Here is a 17,693-nt window from a genome sequence, read left to right as displayed (position 1 = left end):
AAAGTAGAGGCACACCGTGAGCTGAAGACGTGGCGCCAAACTAGCGTTTTACGTTGGGCGCATCCAAAAACGGGCGGACGAACTGAAACAATCAACAGCGCTTTTCATTTTGAATTAGCGTTATGTTTTAGGGTTGGGACGTAGCTCACGGAGGGGTACAGGACACGCAACTTATTTATTTTCACTACCAGAAGAATATTCGGCTGAGAGCCAATCAGAGGCCGAGTAAGGGTGCGGGGGGGGAAACGAATTACGCTTTACAACAACACACACAGAGATGCAATCACTAAAACCCCAGTAAACCACTCCAGTGAGCCAGCATGCACAACACGAGGCCGTCACCGGAGTGGAATGCGGCCATTATTATTACGTCCTCCTGTCGACACTTAGCAACCGTCGCTAGGCACGACAAGCTCGTTGAGCTTTGACGTCGAAGAGGCGTGAACGGGATGTCACGGAAAGACAGACAAGCTATGCGTTACCCAGCAATGTTGAACATTAAAACACAAAGGAGGATGACGGCGGAGCAGCCAAACAGGGTTATGGTAGAATAATCTCACTTTGTTCCTTTTCTTGCTATCGAGCACGAACTAGCTTTACGCTGCAATTTAAGGATATCGCTGGATTCCATGTTTTTTACGTGTCGCTGCATTAACACAAAATCACACATGACGCCTCTTGTTCTGTCCGTCCTCCAGAGGGATCCTCCTCTGTTCTCTCCTGAAGGGTTCTTCCCTGTGAACGTTTTTTTCTATTTCTTGGGAGTTTTTCCTGATCCAATGTGAGGTCAAAGGTCAGGGATGTCTATGTGTACAGATTATAAAGCCCTCTGAGATACATTCATAATGTGTGATATTGGCTATATAAAATAAACTGAGTTGAAAACTGAATATCTTGAAGCTAGATTGATTGTTTAAAATTTCAAAGGTTCCCAATAAAATACAAAAATTCTGATATGAAGGACTTTGGAGCAACAGACACAAAAGGAGGAGGGTCGTGGGGAATGATTGGTGTGTCTATCTTTTAGAGTAATAGTTCAACATTTTGGGAAAGACTTGCGGACCATTCCTTCCTCTCACATCAAAGCCCACCTAGACGCCCACCTCCTCCGTGACCCCGCCCCGCGGTCGCCTCTCTCCGGCGATGCGGCCGAGGCTCCGCCGGCGCGGCGGGTTGGAGACGTGGAAGTCGAGAGGGTGAGAGCGCCGACCTGTGTGGGATACTTTGAAGAGCTTGGCAGAGCTCTGGAAAACGGCGAGGAATCACCTGCCATAAAGATAGAGAGTGTGCGTAAGCGCTGAGCTATTTGTTCTGGTGCCTGGGTGGTTACGGGGCCCCCGGAGGTGGAACTAATGTGCCCATGTGTTCGCAGACACTTCTGAGAGCCAGATGCCGAGAAGAGAGAGAGAGACGTCCATCGAGTTTTTCACAACGCCTCCCCTGGAGAGAAGTGCGGGGGGGGGGGGGTCGAGCTTCACACGCACGTAGAAATCAGAAGACACACAATTTCACACGCCGTGCTCATTTTGTTTTCTACAGTCTGGAATGCTCTCTATAACACACACACACACACACACATACCTTTAGAATAGAATAGATTTTTTTTTCCCCAAGGGGAAATTAGAATTTGCATTTAACCCCATCCTTTTTTTATAGAGCAGTGGCAGTGAAGTGAGAAGCAACTGGGGGGGGGGGGGGGTCAGCTTGCTCAAGGACTTGCTGACTTGCAAATGGGGGGAGCGGGAGAAACCACACCAACCCGGGGTTGGGGACCCCCCTCTCCCCCCACTGAGCTAAAGCCGCCCCAAAGTGTGTTGAGTCTACATGGTGACTGTTTCCACTCCCCCCCCCCCCCCCCCTCGTTGTTGCAGCACAAGGTGAAGACGTCTAACAAAAGGGAGCGGGGGTCCCATCTATCTGCCCGCCCCAGTAAAAGTCACGTAAAGCCGACTCGGTCTCCTGCGGTTTCGCCGTATTATTGATGCGGCCCCGACCTCTCCGATCTGACGTCTTATTCAAGGTGGTTAATGATTACCATCTCTCAATGTGTTTCAGCTGTCGCACCGGTAATCCCCCCCCCTCTCCCCCTCTCTACTCCATCAGAAGCATTGTTCCTGTGGGTGTCAGGGTCCAGACGTTGTTTTGACCTCGTCTCTTCCTCCCAGAGTCGACGCAGAAGGTGTCCGCCATGAACTCGTCTGTCGGATCACAGATTAGAGTCTCGGCCTGATGAGAAGTGAACGATCTCAAACTCGCCTCGCTCAATAACTCCACGCGAGTCGACGCTGTCGGAGGGTTACAGACTCAAATAAAAGACGAGCGATAACGTTTTCATAAAACAAGATGGCGCAAAATGGCCGGCCAATGAAACTTGTATTCCTTGTATGCCTTCTATGAAGCCTTCATGCTCGAGTGGGTCACGCATTTAAACTTTGGAGCTGCTGTAGCTGACGTGACTGTAATTGGTCAACACTTGCCTCTGTGTTTTTCAATTCAATTCAATTCAGTTTATTTGTATAGCCCAATTTCACAAATTACAAATTTGTCTCAGAGTGCTTTACAATCTGTAATCAGTTTGATTATTTAAAAAGATTGCGCAATATTTCGCAACTGTCCCCCACCCACGCTTTAAGTGGCGATGTTGTGAGAAATGAAAGTAGAAATTAGTCCGTCGTCGTGACTCCCCGCGCTGCCCCCCCCTCCCCCCCCCCAAACCCAATCCAGTCCAAACCGGAAGACCGGCGCAGTCCAGAGAGAACAGATAACTCAACGTCACCCTCTGTCTTCCTCGCTCGTGTGTAACATCCTCGAGTGGATCAAAGCGGCGGAGGCGTTCGACGGGGAGGAAAAACAAGCACAGGCAGAGGAAGAGGTCAGCGAGGCTTCCGCGATGATTACTTAATAACATCGACAGAGGTGAGAATGAGTCAGAAGGAGAAAAAGATTAAATCCAGAGCCATTGTTTGCAATACCAGCTCTACAACTTCCAGGTGTGGCTTTTACACGTTTCATTGGGAACGGGACGGAGTGCACCTTCATCAGACTATTAAAGATACGATTGATCTACAGCTCCATTAATAATCGTTTATCGCCGTGTTGCGTCTCTTTCTAGTTGTGGTTGTTTGCGTTTCTTTGTGGTCATTTTATTAGTTTTGTGGTTTTGCATATCTTTATGGCCGCTGAGAGTCTCAGGTGCGTCATGAGCTTTTTACCTTCGCATTGAAAATGCGGAAGGTTATGTTTTGATCGCCGTGTATTTGTATGCGTGCGTGCGTGTTATTTGCATAAGTCAAAAAGTATAAAACCGAATCGCATGAAATTTGGTGGGATGATTGGTTATTATCCGGGGGCCATTTGATTACGTTTTGGGATCGATTGGGTCAAAGGTCAAGGTCATGAAAAGGTCAAAATCTTATTTTTACCATAGCACGGGACATTTTAATCCAATTGGCATGCAACTAATGCCAACATTTTCATAATCTTGTGATATGCGAAGGTATGCGCTCTCCCGAGTGCCCGTTCTAGTTTGAATGTGTGTTTGGTGACTATCATTGTGTGTAAAAATTATTTAAAAACGTTTACATTCCCGAGATGGAAAGATCAAAACGCATGTTATTTCAAATATATCTACATTACATACATTTTAAACGAAAGGTTTAAAAAAATGTATATTTACAGAGTATTAATTGATTATTTGTGGCTTAATTAGCAGGACGTGGGTGGAGACACTGCTTATTAACGGGCTCAAAGATTCATCCTCGACTCCCTCCGTGAGATGCATGCGCATTGAGATGCACCGACACACTCCGGTAATGACTTCGTGTCATTAGAAGCATTTGGTTTATCAACGTTCCCCCTCAGTCGCATGGGGACGGCGGGGCAGTTAAATTGGTCTGGACGTGGAGTGCTTGTTTTCCCAAGCAAAACCAATTTGGTACCTGTTGGTTCGCAGCCACGGCGGGTTATCTTGTGCGTGCGTGACTCAGCGCGCGGGGCATGTCTTGAATTACCGCCCGTTGCTCAACCGTTTCACAGTCCTGGTAGCTTTATCGGTTACAAAGAAAAAAAAGCAGAAATGCAGGTTTACCACAGTCTTTCATCATGGAAAAAGAAGCTGTTGTCCAGATGGGAGCAGACGGCACACATCACTCAGGAATCTTAAACGTGATTGGATGAGCAGAGCGAGTGGAGGGCGCTGAGCTGTTTTCCTTTCCTGGTCGACGAGGTCTGCCCGGTCCGTGTCTCTGGTCGGTCACCGGCGGCGGGGATCACAGGCTGTCCCCCTCGATGGGCCCGGAGGGACGTGTTTGATACAATTTTTGATATGTTTTGAGCCCCTTTTGTTCATTTCATTCCACATTCTGGACTGAAATCAAAGGGTCTGCCCCATAACGGCAAAGTGCTGTTGTTGTTTACTGCTAGAAAACAACTGAATAGACTGAATGTTAGTTTTTTTGTTTAAATGTAAAGTAGCGTGCTAGTATTTCAACAGCTACTGGATGAATAAACATGAAACTTCAGTGATAACATCAGTGATAACATCAGTGATAACATCAGTATCTCAGCAATGTCACTGCGAACATGTTAGCATGCAGGCGTTAGTATTTAGCTTAAAACATCCCTGTAGCCTATTTAGCATCTAGCTCAAAACATCGTTGTTTCAGGGCTCTCAAGTTTTGAAGACAGGCAAGAGTGACATATCCATCATCATCACCCCCCCCCCCCCCCCCCCCCGCAGAACGAAACTTTCGGATATCAGTCGCACGCAATTCCAGGATGCTTTATTTTCATTGGTTGCTGGATTACATCTTACCCAGATACAACAGATACGTTTTTTTTCCTGATTGGCTATTGTGTAGCCCAGGGGTGCTCACACTTTTTCAGCACGCGAGCTACTTACAAAATGACCAAGTCAAAATGATCTACTTACGGGGGGGGGGGGGGAGTGCAAGTGTCCGAGACGGAGAGCCGAGAGGTGTTAACGCGACACGTAGAGACAGAAATGACATGCTGGTGTGGAGATACGATCAACAACAGACGGCTGTTTAGTTTAATAAAAGAACAAAGACGTGCTATAGAGAACATTTCAGGGGGGCGGGCCAATTTTTTTAATGTCATGCGATCTACCGACACTACGCCGCGATCGACTGGTAGATCGCGGTCGACGTATTGAGCACCCCTGGTGTAGCCCATTTCTTTGTTTTGATTGGCTGATGAGTGGCTCCTCACAGCAGAACTCCAGGGGAGCGCTTGATTCCTCCACGGTGAGGGCAGCGCGGCCAGCTCATGTTGAGGCTGCGCACATTAAAACATGAAATAGCCGAGAGTTTTTTTCAGCGTGAGAAATACGATGTGTGGCAGGAGTGCGTGACTTAAGACCGAAATGCGTGACTGTCACGCTCAATGCGTGACACTTGAGAGCCCTGGTTGTATTTCGCATTTAGCTCAAAGCATCACTTTATTTTGTATTTACTGTCGCTTAAAACATCCATTTATTTAGCATTTAGCTTAAAACATCCCTGTATTTAACATTTAGCGCAACACATTACTGTATTTAGCATTTAGCTCAAAGCCTCACTATATTTAGCATTTAGCCTAAAACATGACTGTATTTAGTATTTATCTTAAAACATCAATGTATTTAATATTTACTAGTAAATACATATATACTGTATGTGTATACAGGGATGTTTTGAGCTAAATACAGTAATGCTTTGAGCTCATATTTAGCATTAGCATTTAGCTCAAAGCCCCACTGTGTTGAATATTTAGTATTTAGTATTACTGTATTGAGTATTTAGCTCAAAGCCTCACTTTTAGTATTTAGCTCAAGGATCTCGGGTCTTATACGAGCTTATAGAACTTGAGGTTGTGGTCGAATCGTCTTTCTTTCTTCGGAAGCTCCTCCATGCTGAGGAACGTGCTTCAATGTTTCTGTTCTCTCCTCCAGCACCGGGTCCACTGGACTATCCTCATTTTAGAATTTTTTTCACAGAATACAACAATTGGTGTGCAGTGAGCAGAAGCCCAAGGTCGCCATCCTGAAGGTGAATGGCGTCTCTGCGTAAATGGATTTCCTCCCGGCTGGCCACCTGACCCCTGGTCCTCCGCCGGTGACCCGGTGGATGATTGCTCTGACTGAGACACGTTTGATCCCCGATGCTGATGCTGGGCTTTTGATGGCCGCCTCACTTTGAAGCCGCGACAAGATTGAATCCAACCGCCCTCTGTGGCACACACACACACACACACACACACACACACACACACCAACGGCACCATCAGACCTCGTATCTAAACGAGAGGCGCTGCATCCCTCTCCTCTCTTTGATCCGGTGCATTGACATTTGTCATATCTTTTGACATTCTGCCTCCGCTATTTAATACCAGGTGAGGAGGGATTTGGGCTTTTAAAGAGACATTACATTTGTATTTCCGAGCGCTGTATTCGTTTCATTCCTGTGGACACAGATCTGTCGTCCCCGGAGATGTTTCGCTCACAGGACACATGGGGAAGTCACAGCCTCTCCATGAAGTAGAAGTCCTCTCCTGCAGCTCTCCTCTTTGTGAGCAGCCCTTCTGTTTCCCGACCGTTTGATGTCTTCCTGTATTAATCCGAGCGAGCGAGCAGCCTGAGTTACTAGCAGCTCAGGAGCGCTTTGCTCCATCTCTGCTCAACTTCTGTCGGGTGGAACAACACACGGACTAATGGCCAAAGCAGACCCGGAGCTTTAAAAAGCGTTCGGCTCGTTGATAAAGACACGCAACCGTTTCTGGTCGTATAATCGGAGCGTATGAAGACATTTTAATTGAATAAGATTCATCGTTAAAAGCAAAAGCGCTCCAGAGGTGCTTGAAGGTTTTCACCTGAGCGCCCGCCTCTTGTTTCCAGGCCGTTGTGCTAAGCTAAGCTAAGCCTCGTATTAAATGGACAGACGTTCAGATGTGGAAACATATTTAACTTTGGGAATATTTCAAAGTGCCAAAGTGCCCTGATGTTGTACCCAGCAGTTGGTACGCACCAGGTTGAAAAGAAGGAATCTTTTGAGACTTGTTGACAAAGTTCGCAGGCTCTCCGGGAGCTAAAGTGAGACATCCAGAAAGTTATTTGTCTGCCTCGTCAACACAAAACACTAAATCTGGACATAGGTCAGCGCTCTGTTTCCCTACATCTCTGTCTCACACTCGACCCAGAACTGTCAAGGAGCTTCTCAGAGCTCCGTGGATGGACGAGGGGGGGGAGCGAGGAGTGTTTGGCACGGCTCGTCTTGTTTGCTCAGTAAACCCCGAGGCCTGTGTGTGTTTTCGCCGAGGGAAATGCCCGAATTGTTGGGCCCGGAGGCCGTGGTTACGGACCAGGCCGGGGCCGAGCCGGGCAGGTTGGGACAAACAACAAGATGAAGGTCAGCTAATATAGCAGTTAATTCCACTTCCTGGTCCCCATGGCACCCAGGGAGGGTTTATTTGAAGATCCCAGACCCTGAAGTCACTCTGCACTTTGTTCAGCCCATGAGTATTTTAGGTCCGAGCCAACACTTTCAGATATTAATGTATTCGGATGAGGAGGAAGGAAGGGAGGGAGGGTGGCGGAGAGAAAGGAAAGGGGGATGCAGCCGAGCGCCGAGGAGGAACATTCCAGATTTCCGCTCCCCTTATCCTATTTACGATCAGATTTCTTCTGAAAAACGCACATCCATTTACAATAACCATGTGTACATCCTTCATATGTTCTCACATAAATAAAGACGGCTCAGTGTTATTGGTCTTATAGCCCGACCTGGAGCCGCTTCCTGTGACTGCTTCACAATAAAAGTCCTGCGGATGATTTTATTGTGAACCGGCGGCGTGAGGAAATGTTGGATTAGCACGAGCAGCAGCTGAAGAGAGGGAGCAGGAGCCAGTGGGGCTCAGACCGATGAGATGGAACGACACCCGGGAACACGTGGCGCCTTGGTCACGACAGAAAGGCAGCGCGGAAACGGCAAATCAAGAATAAGATAATCGTGTAAATCCACTGCGGGGCCACAGTGTTTCACTTAATGAACATCTTAAGGGCCGACACTCATTGAAGACCGCACATGAAATGTGGCCCTGCTTTTAGTGGCCCGTTAAACTTTGTTTGGTGTCCTCTTGTCCCCGTTAAAAGCCCGGAGGGTGAAAACGGGGTGCTCCTCTGAAGGACTCCCCTCGGGGGGCCGCCGACTCCGGAACGAGATCCATCCACTCCGGCATCCTCCGGGGGCCCCCGTCAGTGTGTGTGAATGGCCATTTAAAAGAGCCGGTTTATGAGCTGATGGTCCTCCTGATCGTTTAACTTGGCCCTTGAGAAGGCAGTTGGGAGAGGGGAGAGAGGAGGCATCTGGGATGGGTGAAAAATATAGTCCACACCATCCAAACGCTAAGTGGCTAAATCCTGTATGGAAATGCTAATTAGGAGAGAGAGAGGGATAAAAAGAGAAAAAGAGGACTAACTGTGTGTGTGTGTGTGTGTGTGCTCTCCTATCCAGGATGGGATGGAGCCCTCTCCAGTGGGGCTTCTTCATGAGAAGAGCCTTTGTGCGCCAATCTAGGAAGCCAGAAATACAGCTTTTGAACCATGCGCGCTGCAAGGAAGCGAGACATGGAGAGGCAGTTTGGGACAGAGTGAATGAGGAAGTGAAGAGCTGGCGGCTGAAGTTTGTGTGTGTGTGTGTGTGCACATGTATGTTTTATTTGCTGTGTGTGTGTGTTATCACGCAGTGGGCTGATATCAAGTACCTCTTTGAGCTCTCCTTCCTTTCCTCCAAAGGTGCTTCAGTCTTTGTCCTCCCGCAGCCGAATGGAGGCTGGGAAGCAGCCGAGTGGCCTCGGCGGCGGAGAGAGGACGACGTGTGAAAAACACGCAGCCGGGGAAGCGCGCCGGCGTCTCGCATTATGTCCGCCGAAAGCCAAATTCCTGAGGTTTACTTTCGACGGCATTGATTAGTTTATTCCCCGCCCCCCCCCCCCTCCTCCGCGCCTCACGTGAAGCAAAGCAAACAGGGCCTGGAAATACATTTAGTCAGCTGAGAAAACATCGTGTTGTATTGTTCCCTGTTTAGTCGGGGTGCTTAGGAGCAAACAAAACGGCATCTGTGGTGTGGCTCCGGTTTTTAGAGGGTTCGGGCGCAGGAGCAGGGGGCCAAGTGGGTTTCAGAAAGAAACACAAAGGGCCTCGATGGCGTCTGGTTTCCCAGCTGAAGTGGCGGCAGAAGAGATCTCATGCATAGAATCCGACTCCAACTGGAACGTTGGTTTAAATGGTCGAACCGGCCCCAATAAAGTGAAATGTGGTGGCACTCGGATGGCAGCCGCTCCCCCTCCCCCCTCCCCACCCTGGGGTGCCGCGCTCACCCGTGACTTGAGACTAGAGACGGTGGCGCTCAAGCTGGGTAATGCAAATCAGTCCCTCCTGTGATCCCCTCTGGTGTTCCTTCTTCTTCCCGAACAACTAATCCACTTAAGTATCACAGGCCTCTGAGCTCTCGCTCAAAAAAACAAAACAAAAACCTAATTTGTGTCTAGCTCTCAATAATTAGTTTAGTCTCCCTGGTAATAAAACACCAATCATAGTCATTAAAATATCACTCGGTTACACTGCAGTCAATGGCTGCCTCGTTAATACACTAATGACCTGCTAATTGGATTGTTATGGGACTATTTGACCCCCCCCCCCCCCATGTCCCTCTCTTCCTCTCCACCTCTATCTGCTTGTGACGCTTCCTGCTCTCCGAGGTGGTCATGTCTCTCGATGTGTTTTAAGGAGCCGAGATGTGTCCATAGATTTATGGATTTTGGCAAATGTCGTGCTGTAAGAACTCATTTTTTTCCCCCGCCATTCCAGACTTTCTCCAAAATCGTCCAGAAAGTTTTTTGGTAAAGTATGGACACGCGGGGCCGCTCTAAAGGCCCCCGCGGGGTTATTAAACTGAAGGAAGTTGCATATTCCCCGATGTGATGTTGTGTAAACTATGCAAACAGCCGCAGTGGTCTCGTAACACTTAACTCTTACCTTAGTGGGGGTGAGCAACAATAAGGAAAAGGCAATAAATTCATTTTTGTTCTCCTCTTTTTTTTCTTCTTTTTTTACAGGCTCAATCTGACAAAGGAATCAGGCTCTCTTTCCACCGGCAGACGGTAAGAATATATGATGTCGTGGGAGTTTCACTGAATGCTTCCGGTTTAGAGGCTGAGGGCCGGCCGGCCGCTACAGCACGACCTCAGACACCACTTTCCCCCATTGTCTCGCACGGGGAGACAATGGAGGGAGGGAGGGAGGGAGGGTGGGAGCGGAAAGTTCCACGTTGCTGCCGCTGGTGGAGACCTGACCCCCCCCCCCCCCACACACACACACACATTCGGTCTCACTTTTAAGAGCGTACGGAGGCCAAAAGCTTCGGGTCGTATCATGTCTCTGTGTTTGTTGTTCCAGCTTCATCCCTTTACACACACACACACACACACACCACAGAGGTCTTGCACAATAGTTTTAACAAGCTGAGGTGCAATTGTTCCTGTCTTGCTGGCTCTGAGTGACACGGGGATCTCACTGTCAGAGAGGAGAGGGGGGGGGGGGAGGAGACCTGAACAGGCACGTCCCACCACCGTTCTCCGGCCTCGACCATCCACCCGAACAGTTGGAGAGTTTTTTGGTTTTGTTTACGGCCAGTAATCCATCGTTGTCTTTTCTATTAATGGAGAACACAGCCTAAACGTCCAGCAGTGACTGTATGATGCCCCCCCTTCCCTTCCTCCTCCTCCCCCTCCCCCCCCCATGGTACAATCTGCACTGGGTACATCAATCCCGTGTCCTCGAGCCCAGACAGATGGAGGCTCGTTTGGAGCAGGTTCCCGGGCCGTGTGTGTGTGTGTGTGTGTTTTCGGTGTAAAGCTCCCCCAGGAATAAGTGGAGGGGTTTCCACTGACGCCCAAAAGCTCCCAGCTACAACAATAACATCTGCGCTTTGGATCATATTCGTCGGTGATATATATATATATTTTTCTAGCAACATGCCTACATCGCATCGCTCAGCGCTTATTGTCTGTGACGTGTGCGCGGAGGGCGCGGGATCCACCGCACGTGGCGGCGTGCAGGTCGCCGCTCTTTGGCATGAAGCAGATATTTTAATTTAATTATACGGTGTTGGCGTCACTCTTTTTTTTCAATTCTTTTTTTATGTCTCGCTGACAACTTTTCCCCCTTTGGAGAATTCACAAATTTTTCCTGAAGTTGAAATAAAATAAATACCAACATTCAAAAAGGCATCTGTTAAAAGTGCTTTTTTTCTTCTTTTTTCTTTTCCTCAGCGTTCACAATAAATCATATTTTAGTGATGAACGTTTTCATAAAGATTTCCACAATTATTGTTGCGTCGCGCTCCTCCAGCTGAGCGGAGCTGTCCGTCACTTCAGCAAATGAAAAATATTGTAACTTTACATCCAGGCTCACACCACAGAGCAATTCATCATTATTTTAATAAAATATTTAGGTATGGAAAGCAAAGTAGAAAATAACAAATCAGTGTTAATTTATGTCCTCTCACATGAGCTCCTGTTTGTCATAATGTTAAAGTTTACCTGTCACCAAACTTTATGCTTCATTGCTGCCTTTCTGACACCAGTTTAAATTGTTGGATCTTAACTTGAACCTCAAAACTACACATTACTGTTCCTCATTATTTTAGAAACATAAATGTATCCATTTAACGGATATTCCTTAATAATACTTTATACAAATATATATATATATATTTTTAATATATATTTTTATATATATATATATTTTTAAACTGTATAAATAATGGACTACTTTATATTTAAAAAAAATAATTTAAATACAAAAAAGTTGTATGGTTTAAAGGAAATTATGTAATTAATTACAATAATTTGTTTTGCCAATTTTTTGTGCCCATTAAAAATATGACTGCCCCCTGTAATTATTAAATAGGTTATCAGTAATTAAAAAGGTATTAAAGTGTAATGTATTCCTCTTAGTTACCCTCTTATCCACTAACCCTTCTTTTAGGTTCATTTATATTTTTATGTTTTTACTATTTCTTATGCTGTTACAATCACAAACCATCATAACTGATAAAACACTTTATTTCAGCACATTGTTTAAGTAAATGTAAAATTGCAGTAGTTTAAATGTCTGCTTGTGATATGTGAAAATATGAAACTTTTTGACTTAAAAATGAGGGGAAGAATTTTAAAAAAGTAACTTCACCTGGGATCATCCTCAGTGTTTTGTTTTGTTTTTTGTTTACACAGCTTTATTTCAGATGAATTAATTTCAGTTCTATTAGGCTGTTCAATAGCCAAACACGTATCAATACTTTTCAACACATCTACAATTCAATGCAAAAAGTAAAAAATAAAAACGTAAAAACCACAAAAGCCACATTGTTCTCATGTGTCATTAAATATATTCATTTGTGATAAACATAATATATTAGTATTACAAGACATTACACAACCATTTGCAATGGACACCGCTAAACAACATTTACAAGCCGATGTATAAACATGAGCAGATAATTATTTAGGTATAATATTCATGGAGTCTGGTGGTTACCTTCCTGGAAAACAATAATAATAATAAACAGTCGGTACAGGTGTGTTGGCAGAGACTATAAGTGCGTTGTAGTTTTCAAATACATACAGTATGATGCACAGAGTACTGAGGGTGTACCCGTGTGTGTGTGTGTGTGTGTGTGTGTGTTAACCGAGTCATGTGATCCTCTGTGCGCTCGCGTAAACGTGAGACATTCCTCCGACATTCATTTAATAAGCCTCTAGTATTTTTAAAAAAAACTCTGGTTAAGTTTACATAGAGATAGATCGAGTTAATGTTTAACAAAACAACAACAAAAATAATACAAAAAAAGTAATACTATACAGCAATATAACACGCAGACAATCGGTCTTGCCTTTATGTCGAGTACCAAGTCCTGACCGGGGAAGTCCTCAGGGGGAACGGTGACGTCATAACGGTGACATCATAACGGTGAAATCATAACGGTGACGTCACATGACTCCACAGGTCGTCCTCCCACAGCTCAGGTGTGGACACGCTTCCCGTCGTTGTGAGCTGCCGTCGGCAGATGATGAGCGCTGAGTCAGCGTTGCTCGATAGGTCGGGAAATTATCTTTTTAATTTTTTTAAACAAAGTGAGACGCTTCACTTCCGTTCTCTCACTTGCAAATGTGTTGGGATGTCCAAATTCCATTTAGGCGTTTTATCAGAGAACAAATCCTATTGTTTAACTGTACACACAGAAAAATAAAGGTTCTTAAATGGTTCCATAAAAGGCTTTGTGGTTCTACGAGGAACCATCGCCGACTGAAGAAGCATTTTTTCATTTGAGGCACCATTATTGGTTCTTTGAAGTACTATTTAAGGATATGGTTCCTTAAAGAACCCGGTTTTGAAAGGTTCTTTGAAGAACCTTTCAAAACAGGGTTATTTAAAGAACGCTGGTTTTATAGGTTCTTTGTGGAACCAGAAATGGCACCTTAAATAAAAAAAGAGTGAAGGTTCTTTAATGCACCTTTATAGGTTTTTTGAAGAACTATTTGAGAAAATGGTTCATTAGAGAACAGTGATTTGAAAGGTTTCTTTGTGGAACCAGAAATGGTGCCTTGAAGAACCTTTTTTTGAAGGTTCTTTGAAACACCTTTATAGGTTCTTTGAAGAACTCTTTTTTTTGTTTTTTTTTTGTTTTATTTCATTTTCAATGTGATTTTTCTTTTACCCTTTATATTTACTTTTTATTTTTTACCTTTTTTTTAATTTTTATTAAAAGCATAAAAAATTAAAAAAAAATTTAAATTTTATTTTTTTTTCCAAGTTTTTGTGTGTTGTTTGTTTGTTGTTTGTTTGTTGTTTGAAGAACAACATTGAATGGGGATTAATTAATCCTAAGGCGGGGAGGGTGGAGGATGATGATTTTGGTCAAAAATCAAAAAACAAACACACCTAAAAAAAAGAATCTTTTTAGAGAACCGTGATTTGAAAGGTTCTTTGTGGAACCACAAATGGTGCCTTGAAGAACCATGTTTTGAAGGTTCTTTGAGACACCTTTATAGGTTCTTTAAAGAACTATTTAAAGACATGGTTCTTTAAAGAACCTTAGTTTGAAAGGTTCTTTGTGGAACCAGAAACGGTTCTTCCGTGGCATCACTCTCATTTTCGGTTCCAGATGGCTCCTTCATCTTTCTGTGTGTAGCGAGGCCAGCAGAGTTTGACCTGTCCAGCTTTTCTTCCCGTGGTCCTCACGGTGCGGGGGGATTCTTCTTCGTGAACGTATCTCAAACGTTCCAACACTAGTGAGAATAAGTGCATGGTGGACACGTCTACTCTACATGGAGCCGATGCTACGGCTTCCTCTACTAAGAATACTGTCTACGTACGCACCTACGGTTACGATACATGCATCCAGATACTGTTGAGATACATATATACATACATCTATATAGATGTATGTATATATATATCGATAAGCGCCGAGCAGAGATGGGATCATTACTGCAGAGTGAGCAGAGGGTCGTCATGGCGATCACACCCACGTTGTCTCTGAGGCGGGGAGATGGAGCCCGTCACGTTTCCACAATTTAGTTTCTCTCACTTTTAGCCGTTGACGGAGAGTTTATCCAAAGTTTGGCGGTTACAGAAGAAAACTTCCAAACACACGAGTGGAGGCCCTCAATGCCACGGGGGGGGGGGGGGGGGGGGTCAAGAGTCAGGGTGACGTATCTGCAACATGAGGTGCAAACTCTGCAATTACACAAACCTTGAAAGACGAACAGAAACGGAACGACTGTAGAACGAGCTCCTTCACAAAACGTCTGAAAAACAACAACAACAACAACACTAATCTCTTCGCTCCAACGCAGAGCAGCAGCACTCGGCCGTTCCCCCATCTCCTCTACTTTGCACCTGTGTCTTTCTATCTTGACATTCTTCCAGTTTATTTTTTTACTTCTTTCCATTCATCCTCCTCTCCTCCTTCGCATCCATCCCAGCGGAGAGACGCCGTTTTTCTCCTCCTCCTCCTCCTCCTCCTCCTCCTTTTCCCTCTCTCTGCCGCTCGCCACCGGCAGAACTCTTAGCACTTCCCCCTCTTGTCGCGCTGCTGGAACTTCCTCAGCCGGCGGCCCCACAGGTCCTTCCAGGGGATGAGCAGGCTCCCCTTGTCCGCCACCACGCCGCTCTGCCCGGGGGAGTCGTCGTCGGCCCCCAGGAGCAGGTACTTCCTGCCCGGCTTGATCTTGGGGCATTTGCACGCCACGTCCTTGGCGCGCACCCACAGCAGCTGGTCGCCGCGGCGGATGCGGTGCTCGCCCTGTTTGTAGACGGAGATGATGTTGACGGTGAACTTCCACCACTCGCCCGCCTTGTCTCCTTTCAGCACGTGCACTTGGACAGCTGCCGGGGGGGGGGGGGGGAGAGGGGGAGAGAAGCCGGGGTTAGACCACCTACACGGACACGTCATCGTCTAGCGATACCCAATCAGAGACACTTGAACCGCGGGGTCGATCCCGGGGCCCCATCTGCTATCGGGCTGATGATGGACGGGCCTTTGGGGGATTGAGGCTATATTTCTAATAAAAAGCCACATTTAAGGATAGCTGGTGGGTTCCCATAATGCATTTCTGTCAAACATGCTCCGCCTCTTTTTCTCCCCACACGGACCGTTTACCTGCATTCAACCGAAGCCTCCTCACGCGTGATTGGTCAATGCAACAAACAGCAAGGCAGAACTCTTCTGATACCAACATGTTTCCTCCAGAGTCTCTACATGCATGCAGAATGTGTTTATAGAGATTACCCCGGGGTGTAAAGGCACGTGTTGAATCACTTCACCACATGTTGCCATTGAGAGATCTGAAGTCAATAGTAACGCATCGTTACTTCTATCATGCCAAGTGGCAGCAGTGCAAATGCAAACTAAATGGGTTCTAAGAAAATGACAGATTTGTCATAAAATCTAATTTTATGAAGGTATTAATGTTAAATATGTTAAATATCTGGCGTAAACTATGACGACTTTCATACAGCCTTGAGTAAAAGGTCCAGCAAAACCTCCCGTAGCAACGGGACACGGAACTCGCCGCCGCCCCCCCCCCCTCATCGCTGACCTTCGACCTTTCCTTGTGGTCCTGAGACATGCTCCCTATTGCGGCGACTGTTGCCATAGCGATGCCCGCTGCAAACACAAAGGTTCACGGCGGAGGACATCGGAGAGCACACTTTGATGTGAGGGCGGGGAGAGACTCGTCACTTCAGGCAGCCGCAGTTTGAGGAGGAAGACGTTGATAATGGGCTCTTTGTGGATAAGAGGAGGAAGTTTATACAAACGGGAACATCTTTTTTTGTTAAAGAGAAATTGCCACATCTGCTCAAACTATTACCTCTGAAACAAATCCTCTCCAATCGGTCCGTTAGGTGTGAAACTGGACTCTGAGCATCAGACCGCTGACAACCGGAGGCAAAAGCAGCCCTCAGATTACGCACTCCGCTTCCTCCCCGGAGTCTTTGGGACTTCACGTCTCATTGGACCTGGCCGTGTCTGATGCCTGCTGCCATGCCCCCCTCCCCCCCTCCTCCATCCTCTCTACCTCCATCTGTCTCTTGGATTGTGGAGGTCTGGATCTAGTACTATTCATACACTCTGTCATACTCGATGTGTTGTAACTCTGTAATGATTCCTTCTGGTCACATGACATCTATTGCTCCTGGAGAGGGATCCTCCACTCTTGCTCTCCGGAAGGGTTCTTCACTTTTTCCCCCCTGAAAGGTTTGTTTTCTATTTCTCGGGAGTTTTTCCTGATCCGATGTGAGGTCAAAGGTCAGCGATGTCGTATGTGTACAGATTGTAAAGCCCTCTGAGGCAAATTAGTAATCTGTGATAACGGGCTATATAAAATAAACTCTGGTAACTATTGGAACGCCACTTGTTAGAGATATCTTCATGCCGGGAAATGAGTAAAGCCTCTTTCGCGGAGCGGCCATTACCTCATCGCTGTGACTGTAACGAGCTTGGCAGCGATGGAGCTAATCTGCGCTCGAGTTGAAGTGCTTCACCCCGTGGGTTTAGCTAGGAATGTGCCATTAACGCTTAAGTGTGTGTGTGTGTGTGGGGGGTTCGCCCACGACTTAGAGAATGAATCGAATCTGAAGATTGGATTAGCTGATGGGAAAGACTCAAGTGACAATCAGTTGGACGCGCAGCACATCTTTCATTTATCTATTTATCTGTTCCTCGCACACAAGGATCCAACATGAGAACATACTTCCTTCTCACTTCCTTCCTTCCAAGGTTAAGTTGGCCTTTTCTCTGCCTCTCTGGACCGAACGCGATCACTTTCAGTGCTCACGTTCGGTCGTCGCCCGTCACTGCCAAGACCCCGTAGGAGTGGGGTGTTTGAGTGTGTGTGTGTGAGCACATTGCACACAATTTCAGAAGAAAGAAGGTTTGTTGGGCTTGAGTAGAGCGAGCTCTCACAGCCCCGCCATTCAGCGCAGCGCTCTCCATCCAGACACATAAAGGGTGTGCGGGGGGGGGGGGGCGTTATTTGTCTTCCCAGCACACATAAGAAGTTCCAGGAGAATTCGGGATGTGCTTCCGACCTCACGAGCGATCCGGGGCTCTGCTCCCATGAGCTGCGTCCAA

General features: G+C 46.4%; 1 protein-coding gene across 1 annotated transcript in view; it reads right to left on the bottom strand.

The window, feature by feature from the left end:
• Positions 1 to 14,021: 14,021 nt before the first annotated feature.
• ntn1b (netrin 1b) overlaps positions 14,022 to 17,693 on the bottom strand; it is a 43,468-nt gene continuing 39,796 nt past the window's right edge. Inside the window, exon 7 of the mRNA XM_056406140.1 lies at positions 14,022 to 15,445. Within this exon, the coding sequence (XP_056262115.1) occupies positions 15,126 to 15,445 (320 nt within the window). The 3' untranslated portion in view covers positions 14,022 to 15,125. The remainder of the gene's footprint in view (positions 15,446 to 17,693) is intronic.

This window comes from Pseudoliparis swirei, chromosome 23 (assembly GCF_029220125.1).
Source record: "Pseudoliparis swirei isolate HS2019 ecotype Mariana Trench chromosome 23, NWPU_hadal_v1, whole genome shotgun sequence".
Classification (NCBI taxonomy): domain Eukaryota; kingdom Metazoa; phylum Chordata; class Actinopteri; order Perciformes; family Liparidae; genus Pseudoliparis; species Pseudoliparis swirei.
Note: the sequence above shows the minus strand (reverse complement) of the source record. Positions and strands in the feature narration are given on the sequence as shown.